The 16544-nt window shown below is 36.4% G+C and overlaps 2 protein-coding genes across 2 annotated transcripts; both read left to right on the plus strand.

Annotated features, from left to right (window-relative positions):
• Positions 1-2889: 2889 nt before the first annotated feature.
• On the plus strand, positions 2890-7788 carry qrfpra (pyroglutamylated RFamide peptide receptor a; the record flags this gene model as incomplete). The annotated part of the gene is made up of 6 exons (XM_079439914.1): positions 2890-3229; positions 4099-4257; positions 4434-4495; positions 6386-6621; positions 7268-7365; positions 7445-7788. 6 exons carry the CDS (start codon positions 2890-2892, stop codon positions 7786-7788), a joined length of 1239 nt encoding a protein of 412 aa, XP_079296040.1.
• A 2205-nt stretch (positions 7789-9993) lies between these two features.
• Positions 9994-13590, plus strand: rps24 (ribosomal protein S24). Its single transcript, XM_079440225.1, has 5 exons — positions 9994-10045; positions 10682-10747; positions 10831-11040; positions 11898-12011; positions 13515-13590. Exons 1-5 carry the CDS (start codon positions 10043-10045, stop codon positions 13515-13517), a joined length of 396 nt encoding a protein of 131 aa, XP_079296351.1. The 5' UTR covers positions 9994-10042; the 3' UTR covers positions 13518-13590.
• The last annotated feature ends 2954 nt before the right edge of the window (positions 13591-16544 follow it).

Here is a 16544-nt window from a genome sequence, read left to right on the forward strand (position 1 = left end):
ATATTAGTACATCTGAAAGTACATGATTAGGAATAATGTGTAATTTCATCATCAGTTATCATCTTTATGAATATGCAATTTTGTTTCATCATGCAATTTTGAAATAAACATGGTAATTACATCATTGGTCAAAAGTTTGGGGCTGATTAAAACAGTAGTATAGTGAAATATGCTGATTTGGTGCTCAAGAAACATTTCTTATCATATATATATATTTTTTATTTTTTCATTAACTTTTTATTAATAGAAAGTTCCAATTATTTGTAATATATATGAATCTATTATAACATATCAAATGTTTTTACTTTCACATGTAATGTATTTAATGTGTCCTTGCTAAATAAAAGTATAATAAAAATTACAATCATTTTTGTAAATGTGTTGTGCTTGCTTTTACTGCCATATTTTTTTTTATCCATTTGAACCCAAATTCAATTGATTTCTGTCACTGATCATGTGCTATATAATATCCATATAAAAAGAAATGTCATAAACATTTGATCAAGTATATTATGGTTTATGTCAGCAACATGCAGCTGAGTTCAGCAGTGTCATCTTTTCATGTAGTGTTGGAATAGAGTACACAGTAAATGGCTTTTGATACAGTACAAGTGCCCTTTAGAGGATGCCATCTATTTTTTGTAAAGCTCTCAGAGTTGCACTCAGTACCGTGCCTAATGAAGACGCTGCTATAATACAAAGAACCACTAATGATGCACTGAATGAAGCTGCTCTTGGTGGTTGTCAAGGTTCCACAGTGAAAGTCTGATTTGATTGACTGGTTCCATGGTAATACTCACCTTAGCATAGACCCCAGCAATAAAAGCCATTCAGTGTATTTGTCTTCAAGACCTCCACCTCCATAGGTTCACCATGGGCTGATGAAAAGTGAAAATCTTTGCCTTGATGTGTAACGGATTCATTCTCATTTGTACATAAAATGATGCATTTACATTCTCTCAGCTATTGTCTTAAAATAGTTATAAAAGTACTATTTGTTTCGTAAATTTAAATTTGTTCATAAAATAAAAGCACAATGACCCATTCATCAAGGCAACATTTAAAGTCAGAAAAACAATAATTCGTAAAAATATGTATATGGTTGGTTTTTAGATGAAAAAAGAACTTGTCTGACTCATAACTAGTATGAACTATGAAGTCAGTTGTAAATGTAAGATTGAGACTAGAGTGTTGGGTGAGGATTCATGTACAAATGTGAAGTGGAGCAAAACAGACGCATATACATATAAGCAAGATCAAACAGACATGAATTCAAACTGATTATGGAGCACCAGCATGTGTCAGCATCTGTGTCCTCTGCAGTTCTCCACTCGTATCTTGAGTGCCAAATGTCTTGATACGTTTGCTTAATTTATTCTTTCATGGAAACAGTAATGATTTGGACAGGTTCTTGATCAGGATCTCTACCGAATATTGATTGTAGTGCCAAACAGCCACAAGTTAAAGTGATGAAAAAGTATGAAGTTACATTCATTGTTGGGTGCTAATGACTAAACAATTTAATTATTTTTCCTTGAAAAAGTAAAGTAAGGGATTACTCTTATTTTTTCTGTAATTTAACTTAATACTGTATATAGACTGTAGAACATTTATACACAATACAATAGTGGATTTAACATCAAAATTTAAAGTCTAACCTTAAAGGTGCATAGAATGAAAAACTGTCTTTACCTTGGCATAGTTAAATAATAACAGTTCTGTACATAGAAATGACATACAGTGAGCCTCAAACAGCACTGTGAAATAGCCAATCAGAGCAGAGCTAATCATTATTCATGACCCTGCCAAATAAGCCAATAACAGACCGTTTCATTCTAGGGAGAAATGGTTGTAAATGGACATGTAAAATCGTTTCTGGAGATTTTTTGCCCTTATAAGCCACATACCTTAGATATCAGAGAACAATTTAAAAGACTGTATCAATGCATTCTATGGCACCTTTAAAATGCATGCTTTTTATACCCTTCTCACTAATCACTCATTAATAATACTGGGATATTGGCTGTTTATTATTAGGCTATACTTAAAAAGCACATATTAATTTCTTATTCTGCAAGACTTTATTCTAAATCCTTAATCCTACCCAATTCTTAAACTCAACAACTATTTTACTAAGTATTAATAATCAGTAATTAGGAATATTTTGAGGCAAAAGTCATAGCTGATAGTTAGTTAATAGTGAGAATTGGACCCTAATCTAAAGTGTGACTACAATAATTTATAGTTGAAAGAATTAAAAGCACTTGTGGAGGCTGATTTAGAAAGTAATTAGTAGTAAGTAATTAAATACTTTTTGGTATTTGTACAGAAATCTAATTACACTGTTGAAGATGTAATTAGTAACTAGTAAAGTTTTTTTAGAGTAATTTACCCAACACTGGTTACATTTATATAAGCAGTCACATGGATTACTTCTAGTTTAAACAGTTGAGAGAAAAAAAACAGACTAAATAAATAAATACTACAACATTCTTGAGATAATTTGAACTGATTTACAAATAAAAATTTAGCGTTCTTATTTATTTGTTCGTTCATTCATTCTTTCAAAGTAAAGTTTGCTAGCGATCAGGCATTTTATAGACTACAATATGTAGCCTATGAGCTATTTGTGATTCTATTTAGCACATGGCTGTCTCCAAACTTAGTGATCTGCCTTCAAAGACAGCATACTTGGGCGTCTCTTAAGAGTTAGGGAAGGTGACTCACTATAGGTTTTGTGACACAGTCACATGAAATACTCCGCATCAAGGGAGCTGCTGCAGATTCAGTCTGAAGAGACAGCAAACAGCAGCAGAGCAGCACTGATTTATCAGCCTACTCTGTAAAACTTTGATTCTTTCATCCCGTTTTTGAAGACAAGCTTTATACATGGGGGATACGAAGATTACTCCTGAGGTGTTGGAGCAACTACTACAGTTTTACAATCTTACTCGTCAGGAGTTTATTGAGACGTATCAGATTAAGCCGTTGGTTTACATCCCTGAGTTACCGGCCAGCGCCCAAACTACATTTGTTATTGTGTACACGGTGATTTTTCTCCTGGCTCTCATTGGCAATAGTCTGGTTGTCTATATTGTTTTACGAAAGCGCGGGATCCAGACTGCCACAAATATTTTCATCTGCTCTCTAGCCGTCAGCGACCTCCTGATATCTTTCTTCTGCATCCCATTCACTCTGCTGCAAAACATCTCCTCTGAGTGGTTCGGGGGTGAGTGTCACTTGTGAAGTTTGTAATGATGTTTTGTGCGCTTGCTATATGTTCTGCAGGTTTTCTGTTGACAAGTTTGAAGGTTCATTCTAGTGAATCTGCTGATGATAAATACGTCCAAGAGCCAAATGTATCGTAAGGATTTCTTATACCTATAAAAAAGAGAAATCTTTTCTACTTTCTTGTAACCTAGGTTAAAAACATATGCCAACTTCTTAGAAGCGTAATCTTTGGTTACATGTTGTCTTATCATAAAAAAAGAAATAAAAAGGCAATTTCTACAGATGTTTTTATTTAATGACTCTGAAATTCCAGCCATTATTATTATTTATTGATTGTTTGTTGTTTTTACATATTGAATAAATAGAAGTTTTCTTAGTTACTCCATTTGACCTCAATAAAGGCCAAAGTTAATTAATTAATTAATTAAGGGACTAAACTCCTTACAGGACAACAAAATATCTTCACTGTCTTTGACTTGGCTGTTTAAACATTTTAAAATATTAATTAGTCTATATTAAAACAAAATTATACCAGCTTTATTCCCTTTTTTTTTGGCCCTTTAATAAGCCTTAATTTGTATGAATTTCCGAATAGTTACACCATCTAGAAATTTTAGACAATAAAACCCCACAATAATTCAGAAACTAAAAACATATTCATAAGAGGTATGCAATTTAGTTTTATATGAACAGTTGTTCTCAGTATATTCTTTGATAACGTAATATATCTGGACACATATGAATGGATGTAGGCTCTAGTTGGCTTTTTTTCAACTTGTCAGTCCAAAACTTTGATGGGTTGTAATTAAAGTTTACCAAAGCAAAAGACTCAGGAAATTAACTCTCTAAACATTTATTCCTTTGTAGGTGTGTTGGTGTGCAAAACAGTTCCCTTTGTTCAGACCACTGCTATTGTGACTGGCATTCTCACAATGACCTGCATCGCTGTGGAGAGGTACCAGGGGATTGTACACCCTCTGAAAATCAAAAGACAGTGCACTCCACAAAGAGCATACAGAATGCTCGGTAAGTAGTTTCTGACAACCAATATTCTTCATATATATATATATACTGTATATATATATATATATGTATATATGTATGCACACACACACACACACACATATATATATACATACATATGCATATATCCACTTCTATGCAAAAAGCATCTGCATAATAGAGTTTTCATTCTCTTTTAGGGGTTGTCTGGATTGCAGCCATGATGGTTGGATCTCCAATGCTCCTTGTTCAACAATTAGAGGTACCAATCAAATGTTTTGGCTGAAAATTTCCATTTGAAGCTTTCAAAACATCCCCATCCAACTTGTTGAAACATTACTTAGCATGCAGTTTGTGGGTGTATTACCATTACAAGATTATACTTGAGGATTTCCCCAGGGTTTAACTTGTTAGAAGCTGTCAGGTGCCTTCTGGTACAAGGCAAAAAGTATATATACAGTATCACACAGAAGTGAGTACACCCCTCACATTTTTGTAAATATTTTTTTTATATCTTTTCATGTGACAACACTGAAGAAATGACACTTTGCTACAATGTAAAGTAGTGAGTGTAAAGCTTGTATAACAGTGTAAATTTGCTGTCCCCTCAAAATAACTCAACACACAGCCATTAATGTCTAAACCGCTGGCCACAAAAGTGAGTACATCCCTAAGTGAAAATGTCCAAATTGGGCCCAAAGTGTCAATATTTTGTGTGGCCACCATTATTTTCCAGCACTGCTTTAACCCTCTTGGGCATGGAGTTCACCAGAGCTACATAGGTTGCCACTGGAGTCCTCTTCCACTCCTCCATGACGACATCACGGAGCTGGTGGATGTTAGAGACCTTGCGCTCCTCCACCTTACGTTTGAGGATGCCCCGCAGATGTTCAATATCTGGAGACATGCTTGGCCAGTGACCATTACCCTCAGCTTCTTTAGCAAGGCAGTGGTCGTCTTGGAGGTGTGTTTGGGGTCGTTATCATGTTGGAATACTGCCCTGTGGCCCAGTCTCTGCTTCAGTATGTCACAATACATGTTGGCATTCATGGTTCCCTCAATGAACTGTAGCTCCCCAGTGCCGGCAGCACTCATGCAGCCCCAGACCATGACACTCCCACCATCATGCTTGACTGTAGGCAAGACACACTTGTCTTTGTACTCCTCACCTGGTTACCGCCACACACGCTTGACAGCATCTGAACCAAATAAGTTTATCTTGGTCTCATCAGACCACAGCACATGGTTCCAGTAATCCATGTCCTTAGTCTGCTTGTCTTCAGCAAACTGTTTGTGGGCTTTCTTGTGCATCATCTTTAGAAGAGGCTTCCATCTGGGACGACATCCATGCAGACCAATTTGATGCAGTGTGCGGCATATGGTCTGAGCACTGACAGGCTGACCCCCCACCCCTTCAACCTCTGCAGCAATGCTGGCAGCACTCATACGTCTATTTCCCAAACACAACCTCTGGATATGACGCTGAGCACGTGCACTCAACTTCTTTGGTCGACCATGGCGAGGCCTGTTCTGAGTGGAACCTGTCCTGTTAAACCGCTGTATGGTCTTGGCCATCGTGCTGCAGCTCAGTTTCAGGGTCTTGGCAATCTTCTTATAGCCTATGCCATCTTTATGTAGAGCAACAATTCTTTTTTTCAGATCGTCAGAGTTCTTTGCCATGAGGTGCCATGTTGAACTTCCAGTGACCAGTATGAGAGAGTGAGAGTGATAACACCAAATTTAATTCACATTGTAAGACTAAGGAGTCACATGACACCGGGGAGAGAAAATGGCTAATTGGGCCCAATTTGGACATTTTCACTTAGGGGTGTACTCACTTTTGTGGCCAGCATTTTAGACATTAATGGCTGTGTGTTGAGTTATTTTGAGGGGACAGCAAATTTACACTGTTATACAAGCTCTACACTCACTACTTTACAATGTAGCAAAGTGTCATTTCTTCAGTGTTGTCACATGAAAAGATATAATAAAATATTTACAAAAATGTGAGGGGTGTACTCACTTCTGTGAGATACTGTATATAATAGATTATTCACATAATAACACTGGTCCAGTTCATATGCTATATTGATAATAGTTTCCATATCCTAATTAGTTATTTCAAATCCCTGTTCTTTCCCTCTGTGTACAGGTGAAATATGATTTTCTATATGATCTCCATCATGTTTGCTGTCAGGAGCGCTGGAGCTCGAGTGCTCACAGGAAGCAGTATGCAACCTTCATATTAGTGTTCCTCTTCCTACTGCCTCTTGCAGCCATGCTGCTACTCTACACCAGAATTGGTATTGAGCTCTGGATTCGCAAACAAGTTGGAGATTCTTCAGTCCTCAATACCATGAACCAAAGGGAGGTCTGCAAAGTATCCAGGTCTTTTTATTTATTTTTTTACATTTCTCAGCGCATGCCGTATTTGACTGACTCTAATCATAACAGCTATTTCTTATTTTATAGTGTTTTCTTTAAAAGTTTGGAATAATTAAGATTTTGTAACGTTTTTGAAAGACATCACTTATGCTCACCAAGCATTCAGTGAAAACAGTAATATTGTGAAATATTATTACAATTTAAAATAACTGTTTTATAATAATGTATTTTATAATGTAATTTGTTTCTGTGTTGGCAAAGCTGAATTTCTCCAGTGTCACTTGATCCTTCAGAAATCATTCTAACTTGATTTGCTGCTCAAGACACATTTTTTCATATTATCAATGCTGAAAGCCATTTTTGTTGCTTAATAATTTTTATTGGAAACTGTGATATACTACTGTGATAAACATTCAAAAGTTTGGAGTAAATGAGATTTAAAAAAAATATATATTTTTTGCATTATAAATGCATAAGAGACTTTTTTCAAAAACATAAAAAAACTGTCTTATTCCAACTACCTTTTAACTGGTAGTGTTTAACTGTAGGGATTGAATATCTTTAACTGGTAGTGTTTAACTGTAGGGATTGAATATCTAAAAACTGCTAATGATTACTCATTATGCAATCCACCCTCTTTATGCAACAGAAAGAAGCGAAGGGCCATCAAGATGATGGTCACCATTGTTGTGCTGTTTACTGTCTGCTGGGCCCCTTTTCATACGGTTCATATGCTGTTTGAATACAGTAAGAAAAACAAAGTGTCCATCTGTGCACATTACAGTGTGTTTTCTTTCAAAATTCAGCTTTATTTTCTTGTTTCCAGGTTACCTGAATAAAACGTATGATGACATCACAGTCAATATGCTTATTGCTGTTGCACAGGCCATAGGTTTTTCAAATTCATTCAACAATCCTATTATTTATGCTTTTATGAATGAGAACTTCCAGAAGAACTGCATGTCCACCTTTTCCTTTTGCATTAGGCGGTCCAGTCAACGTGTCGATGTTAAGGACAAATCGATAAAGGACAAGGTACTTTTTTGTAAGTCTGCCAGACAAGAAGAAGACATCTCTGTTGTGCCTAGAATACATATAGTTGATCAAGTTCAATCTGCAAGATCAAACATACAAACATCTCTGTCATTTCTGGAGGAGAGAATCTGCTGAGAGCAATGAGATACATGCAAGATGTATGAGATCTATCTATCTATCTATCTATCTATCTATCTATCTATCTATCTATCTATCTATCTATCTATCTATCTATCTATCTATCTATCTATCTATCTATCTATCTATCTATCTATCTATCTATCTATCTATCTATCTACCTACCTACCTACCTACTTACCTACGTATTTGTATCTATGTATATACTATTCAAAAGTTTTGGGTTGGTAAGATTTTTTTAATGTCTTTTATGTTCACCAAGGCCATATTTATTTACTCAAAATACAGTATAAACTGTAATACTGCAAAATATTATTACAATTTAAAATAACTGTTTTATATTTTAATATATTTTATTGTAATTTATTAAATAAATGTAATTAATTCATGTGATGGCAAAGCTCAATTTGCAGCATACATTACTTCAGTCACATATTCCATCAGAAATTATTCCAGTATCCTTATGGAGTTCAAGTGAGTTTTATGTATGTGTATGTACGTATTTATTTATCAGTGGTGAATAGTTGTGCTCTGTGTATTAATTACATAGAGTATTGTGTGGTGTATTATTGTGCACTGTAATACCGTTGTTTATGATACTTTAATTAGATTAGATTAGATTAGATTCAACTTTATTGTCATTTATGCAGAGTACAAGTACAGAGCTAATGAAATGCAGTTAGCATCTAACCAGAAGTGCAAGAATATAGTGTTTTATATACATATAAGTGCAGAGTAAATGAAGATATGATTTACAGAATGTACAGTGGAATTGCTATATACAGTATTGTACAGTATTGAGCAGAGTATATACAGAATATAAATAGGAATGCAATGTAGGGATTGTATGTACATTATGAACAGAGCAATGTAGGATTATATACATTATGAACAGCAGAAACGTGAGAACAGTGGTAATAAATAAATACAGCTGGATGAGTGTGCAAAATATTGATAGGACAATGTATTCTATGCAAAATAGCAGTAGTGCAATATTTTATAGAAATAGTTTACTGTGCTTTGTGTAGTAACAACTTTATACAGTTTATAGTGTGATAACTTGTACAGTCTGTGCAAAATAAGAGTAGTGCAAATGCATGTGTGTAAAGTACTGTGACCAGTGCAGTAATAAGCAGGTGCAGGTTAGATTGGTGGTGTGGCGTTCAGAAGTGTCACAGCCTCGGGGAAGAAGCTCTTCCTGAGCCTACTAGTGCGAGAGCGTAGGCACCTGTAACGCCTGCCGGATGGAAGGAGGGTGAAAAGTCCATGGTTAGGGTGAGAGGCATCCTTGATGATGTTTCTTGCCCTGCCCAGACAGCGCTTATAATAAATGTTCTCAATGGAAGTTAACTGGGTGCCGGTGATCCGTTGAGCAGTTTTCACCACCCGCTGGAGTGCTTTGCGGTCAGATGCGGAGCAATTGCTGTACCATACTGAGATGCAGTTCGTGAGTATGCTCTCAATGGTACAGCGGTAGAATTCCACAAGGATCCTGGGATTCAGGTGAACTTTCTTAAGGCTCCTAATTTATAGAAAGTTCAGAAAAACAGCATTTTTAAAAAAAGAAATCGTTTTGTCTTTTTTCTCCAAGACTGTGACAGACCATTACATTTCTGCAAATGGCAAGGATATATATAAATATTTTTTTAAATAAACATTACTCTTAGATACACTGTACTGATCTCATCATTGTCTTTATGGTTTGTTTCAGTCAATATCAAATCGATTAATAGGGTAAAAGTGTGATAAAATATTGATTTAAATTCTGTAACAAATCGACAGATTAAACCAGAATAGGTCTGTTAGCATAAATAAGTTTCAACTTCAGGTAAATCTAAATAAATATTTTGTCCTGAGGTCATTGAAAGGTGCGCGACTGACTCCTAGCTGTAGAAAGTCGGAATTTCATAACGTCAATAAATTACTAGTTTACTGAAACGTTTAGAAATATTAACATATTGTTTAATTCTCATCAAAGCAGCCAGTCGTGACTTAAAATTAATATGGATCTATTAATCTCTGGGTTATTTTATTTCCATTTAACACTTTTTTTCTCACTTTCAAGTATTTTTAAAATCCTACCTCTTAAATAAAAATGTTTTAAACACTTTCTGAAAACAATACAAATTTTATTTAGCATCGCTTTTCAGTCAGGCAGTACCTCAATATACTACACCACCGCTCAGGCATATTCTCGGACAACTACAGGGCCTTCTTCCTTTTCCTCGTCGCTGAGCGAGCCGACGCCAAGATGGTGAGTGGACTGTGGACAAACGATTTTGAAAATCCGATTAAATCTTCTCCATCCAGCGATATTATATTGACATTGTTTCCATAAAGCACACTACATATATATAATAACCAATATATAGCTTCATTTAGATCATATAATATGTACGAACGCTTAGGTATGGTGTCTCGTTTCATACCATCGTGCTACTCGTAGCAGTGGCTAGGAGAATAAAAATGTTATATTTCGGTGGTATATGTGGATCCGTAGACCAGAAATAGGAACTATATAACATTGGAAAACTTGAATTGATCCCCGTATTTTGTATAGCACATGAAGCTAATGTAGTTAGCTAAAGTGCTAGCCATGGTTTCGTGCTCATTAAGTGCAATTGTCTTAAACGGCACTGCATCTATACAACATGCTCACGTGTCCTTTTGAATATCGCTATTAAATGCTAATAATAAACGAGGCGTTTTCGCAGTACATGGCTGTCAAGTAACTGTTTAGGGTAAGACAAGTGTACTGAATTCTGCTCTTTGAGAAATTGCTTCATCCAAGTTGAACATCAGCCTAGCTCATAGATGAAACCTGGAATATTTCAACTCTTTTGCTGTGTTATTTCTTCAAATGCGTCTAACAAATGTCTACGTTTTGCAGAACGAGACAGTCACCGTCAGGACCAGAAAGTTTATGACAAACCGGCTGCTTCAAAGGAAGCAAATGGTAAGCGTGTGGCAAATATTGTATGCTAGCTTAGTGTGCACTTTTTGTTAGTTTGCTCATTCCTGTTTTTATTATTGTTTCAGGTTGTAGATGTCCTGCATCCAGGCAAAGCAACAGTCCCCAAGACAGAGATCAGGGAGAAGCTTGCAAAAATGTACAAAACTACCCCAGATGTGGTGTTCGTCTTTGGCTTCAAAACTCAGTTTGGCGGTGGCAAGACGACAGGGTTTGGCATGATCTATGACTCGTTGGACTACGCCAAGAAAAATGAGCCCAAATACAGGCTGCAAAGGGTACGCTACTCATGATGCTTGTAGGATTGTGTGGTTAATCGAATTGAAATGGAAAGGCTGTGACTTCAGTATGCATTGCATGTTGCAGAGTGAAAGTGTGGTGTTAATCAGAAATTAAATGGCTTAATGTTTACGTTAATATGGATGTAATCGTACGTTTACAGTTGTAATGTAAAGTCCTTAAAGTGAAGTGACATACGGCCAAGTATGGTGACCCATACTCGGAATTCGTGCTCTGCATTTAACCCATCCAACTTGCACACACACACAGCAGTGAACACAAACACACCGTGAACACACACCCGGAGCAGTGGGCAGCCATTTATGCTGCGGCGCCCGGGGAGCAGTTGGGGGTTCGGTGCCTTGCTCAAGGGCACCTCAGTCGTGGTATTGAGGGTGGAGAGAGCGCTGGACATTCACTCCCCCCACCTACAATCCCTGCCGGCCCGATACTCGAACCCGCAACCTTTGGATTACGAGTCCGACTCTCTAACCATTAAGCCACGACTTCCTCACAAAATCACATTTTAGTTAATATTTACAATAGTATTGTTTTAGTAGTAACAGTAATTTTTTAGTTGTTTTTCTATAATCACAACTTTGTTGCCAAGCACAGCAAACCTGCAGCTTTTTAAAAAAAATAGCAGTCTTTTTTTTCTTTTTAAATCAAGTCATTTCCATTAGCCCTTTCTGTTTTAAAGAGACGATTAACTTGAAAATCAAAATTATCATTCATTCTTGTTCAAAAGAGAACACGAGATTTGGAGTGGCATGAGTAATGGCGGCTTTTATAAGTAAACATTGTGTTTTTTCATTACATTTACTTGTTTTATAAAGCTCTTCCTTGTTTTCCTCAGCATGGTCTTTATGAGAAGAAAAAGACATCTAGGAAGCAGCGCAAGGAACGCAAGAACAGAATGAAGAAAGTTAGAGGCATTAAGAAAGCCTCTGTTGGTGCTTCTGGCAAGAAGGTAATGTTCATTTTTTGTTTTGAGTTCTTTAGGATTCGGAGCTCTTATTTCTGTTGCCCATCATAGATGTTTGTTTCGTCATCACTGTCTTGTGTTTTAATGTGTAACTTGTCATCTTTCCTTCTTTATCAAATGTACATCTGGATTATAGAAGGTAAACACTTTCACAAGTAGACTAACTGCTGTGGAAGGAGAGTCTGGAGTGATCTGTAAAGTTAACTCCAAACATTTAGCTGCTATGTTGATGGCTAATGCTATTGATCAGTATGTGATTGGAAGTAATTCTTAAAGGCAACTGTTTAATCCCACTCGAGTAGTGTGACTAGTGTGCTCACTAATAGTGAAGTGCTGGACTCTATGTAGTAGTTGAGTAGAATAAACTATATTGTAATTGCTCTTTGAAAATGGTTTACAAATTGTGACCCTGGACCACAAAACAAGTCTTAAGTCACTGAGGTATATTTGTAGCAATAGCCAAAAAATACATTGTATGGGTCACAATTACTGATTTTTCTTTTATGCCAAAAATCATTAGGACATTAAGATCATATTCCATGAAGATATTTTGTAAAAATCCTACTGCAAATATATCAAAACTTGAACTTAATTTTAACTTAATTTTTGATTGGTAATATGCATCGCTAAGAACTTCATTTGGACAACTTTAAAGGCGATTTTCTCAATATTTTGATTTTTTAGCACCAAATGGTTTTCAAATGGTTGTATCTCGGCCAAATATTCTCCTATCCTAACAAACCATACATCAGTGGAAAGCTTGTTTATTCAGGTTTCAGATGAATAAATCTCAATGTCGAAAAATTGACCCTTATAACTGGTTTTGTGGTCTAAGGTCACAATTCATGTGACAGTCAGAGACTGGTTTTATGAGGCTTAATTTACATACCCACCATGAAAATCTCTTTCAGAGAGCAATTTTAGAACTTGATAGTGTTAGTTGAAAGTTCTCATCTTTGTCCAATCTTTTGCCCTCTATTGCCTCCCTGGGATGTTTACAGAAGTGAAAAGATTGAGGTTTCAGGAGAAGGTAGAGTGGAAATCGGCATGGTGTGCTGATGTTATCCACTTTTACCACTTACTTGAAGTGCTTTGCATGTTCAATCCCAATGCCTCACCTCACTTGCAGATATTTTAAGGATCCTGTGTTTCTAAAACAGATAAAAAGATCAGTTTCAGTTTGTATTTGAATTGTTCCAGTCAGCTTATTTGACTTGTAAATCACTACTAATTTGTAGCATGCTGTGGTGTGGTTAGCATTCACTCATTTGAGGTAAACTAGCCACTTGACTGCATGTCTGTAAGTTTGACAGAACCCACTGGAGTGTTCAGAAACAACCCCTCCCTCAATTATATTTTCCCTTGAAGTGACAGTTTGTCCTTGATATGCATACTTAGGGATTTTGTATGGGTAGTGTGTATAATAGATTTGAGTGCTGCAATGTTGTAGAAAACTCATTGGAATATGTTTTGTCTTTCCGCTTACAGTAAGACCTTCAGGGAAGACCATCGGCCTGAAAATGTTCTTGTACATTGTCAAATAAATTCTTTAAAAAAAAGTGGATCATGATGTCTGAGTGCTCAATCAGAAATGCAAAGTTTGTTTTTTGCTTGAATGTTTAGTAGCATGGGACTGTAATGATTGATACAGATGTTAAATATAATATCTAAGCCTGTAGGGATTTCATTATACTTTAGTTTACAGCAGTGCTTCTCAACTCTGGGCCTGGGGAGCCACTACTTTGCACTCTTTGTATGTCTCTCATCTGACACGCTCCGTTCAGCTGATAGTCTCTGCTAATGAGCTGATCTGAATCGTTTCCAATAAGAGACAGAAAATGCGCTGAACAGTGTCTCTCCAAAACTAGTGACTGACAATTACTGCTTTACAGCAGCCGGCTACCTTGCTACCAATTAGAAAATTTTTTTTGCCTGCACCTGATGATGCAAATTAAGTAATGCGGACACCCTGGGATGAGGCGCTAGCGCACGCGACCCCCAAGCCGGCCCCCTCCACAACATACTGAACTGGGTGGGGGGGAGGGAGCATTTCTTTTTCGTAGGGGGGCACACTTTTTATAATCTGAGAAATAGACATTAACCGAAATAACAACCCGTGTTATAACTGAAATAGACCAGGTTCTAGGTGTTTCATCACATTCTATGGTTACTATTATACATTTAAAAAAAAAAACTTATACAACACTGAATAGATATACAAAAAAAAAAAGTTATTATCCCACCGGTCACTATTGTTGCCATCAACATGTTTACTCATTCTGTCCACACTCAACAAAACCAAATAATTGTGAATTCATATATTAATACTAGACACCTTAAAGATAATGTGTACCAAAAATCTTTGTCATACTTTTGTTAACATAGCCTTTTGTTTTGGAGCTTTGATGTAGTCATCATCTTCTCAAGGTGCAAACAGGAAATAAACTGCTCTGGTCATATGACTATTTGCACTAAACGTGAAACTGACCCTTTCTTTTTTCCATATTTGCAGAAAATGCACTAAAACACCAGCCAGTAACATTGTTAGAGCTTTATAAATGAAAACCTTTACAGTCACTATTGTGACCACTGGGATTAAATGGGTTAGCTACACAGAAATCCATGGCCCGGTTTCACAGACAGGACTTAGACTAAGCCAGGATTAGGCCATAGTTCAATTAGGACATTTAAGTAATTTTTATAAACATGCTTAGAAAAAAACATTACTGGGGCGCATCTTGAGACAAAAGAAAGTCACTGATATATTTTAAGATCAGTCAGTGCAAGTTTATTTAATTTGAAACAGCTAAGATTTACATTTTAGTCTAGGACTAGGCTTAAGCCTTGTCTGTGAAACCGGGGGCATTTGTATTATGCATGCACACTTCATAAACCATGCCCGGTTTTACTGGGGTGCTAGAGGCCCAAACGAAAGCAAGCGCACCCTCAGTTATTCGTGCTCTCATGGAACATCAAAGGTTTCTATTTATTGTTAAGCATTGTAGCCAATAACAGACTTTTCTGTTAATTTCTTGAAGGCAATGAACAATTAGACGTTTAAGTTAGAATCCACTCACCGCTCAGTTTTTTTTTGTCAAGTAGGCTCCCTGCTCGTGAATCCATAACAAAGCATTGACACAATGTAAATAAAAGATATACTGTGACAGAAATATGACAAAATACCCGCATTGATGAGTAGTCACATAGAAGCAGTTGTAATTAGCACTGCATTGTTCTTCACTCTGAAGCAGATTTATGCTCCTCAGGTGGTCACTCAACCTTACAGTGAAAGCCCTGCACAATTCATTCAATATCACAACTTGCTGTTTATTGTTTTATATTGGGAAAAAAAAAAAATATATATATATTTTTTAAATATATTATTTTTACTGTGGCTCTTTTGGAAAAATGCATTAACTAAAAACGGGGGGAAATGGCTCTTTGGTCAAAAAATTTTCCTGACCCCTGTCCCTGTGTTTATTTGATTGATGGTTAAGTGCTATCCAATTTTATTAAAGTCAACCTGAACTAAAGACTGCAGTGCTGAGCAATTGTCAGCTCATGCTACAGATTTACTATTGCATTATAGACTGTAGTCGGTCCATTGATGATTTCAAACCTTTTTTCCTGAGCTATTCTTACATAATTATGGGAACTGGATCTGGCAGAACTATAATAGAAACCAACTGGGGTGTGTATACTTTATTTTAATGTTTTTGTGCAATTAATTAGCAGCAAATATGGCGCTGACCTGTTCAAGGTCTTCCGATGTGGAGGGTGGAATAAAAAAACAGGCTCTGACAGTCTTGTGCAAATGATATCTTCAGGGTTCCCATGTAACCAGAGTAACCCAGGGCCCCTGTCTGCTGAGAGCTGTGTGTTGGCCTAGTGATTTGTGATTCATATAAACAGTGAACCGGAGGGGGAAATCTGAGGATTTTATGCCTCTTTGTGTTCCTTCCTCAGGGCATTGCTCTTCTCCAAGGAATATTTTATTGACAACACACGGGTGCATTGCAAAGTGCGTACTTAAGCGTGTACTCAGATACATACTTAGGAATATTGTGCATTATGTAACCTTTCTTTACACTAACTGGTTTCATTACATTTGACAATGCTGATCAAATGATAAATGATAAATGATAAAATAAAATATCTGCTGCTGTTGTTTTTAAGGATTCTTTGGCATTTACACTAATTTGACCCCCCCCCCCCCCCCCCATATTATATATTATGCAACATGCGTGCAAGACCTGTTCACATTTTCTGAAGAGTATTCGTTAGCATGCCTGTTAAAAGCTATTAAATATGCACATGATCACAGTGGATAGCAATAATGTTTCCCCCCAAGGATCTCAGAGGTTTGCATTGCATTATAACATTTATTTGCCTCAGATCATTTGTGTTCCATCAGAATCAGATTGATTTTCAACCTCTCAGTCAGATTCAACAACAATAAGTCAGGAAACGGAAATGAATAGTTGATCTAAAAATTAGTATTAGAGTTCTATATGGAAT

The sequence above is a fragment of the Barbus barbus genome, assembly GCF_936440315.1.
Source record: "Barbus barbus genome assembly, chromosome: 18".
Lineage (NCBI taxonomy): Eukaryota > Metazoa > Chordata > Actinopteri > Cypriniformes > Cyprinidae > Barbus > Barbus barbus.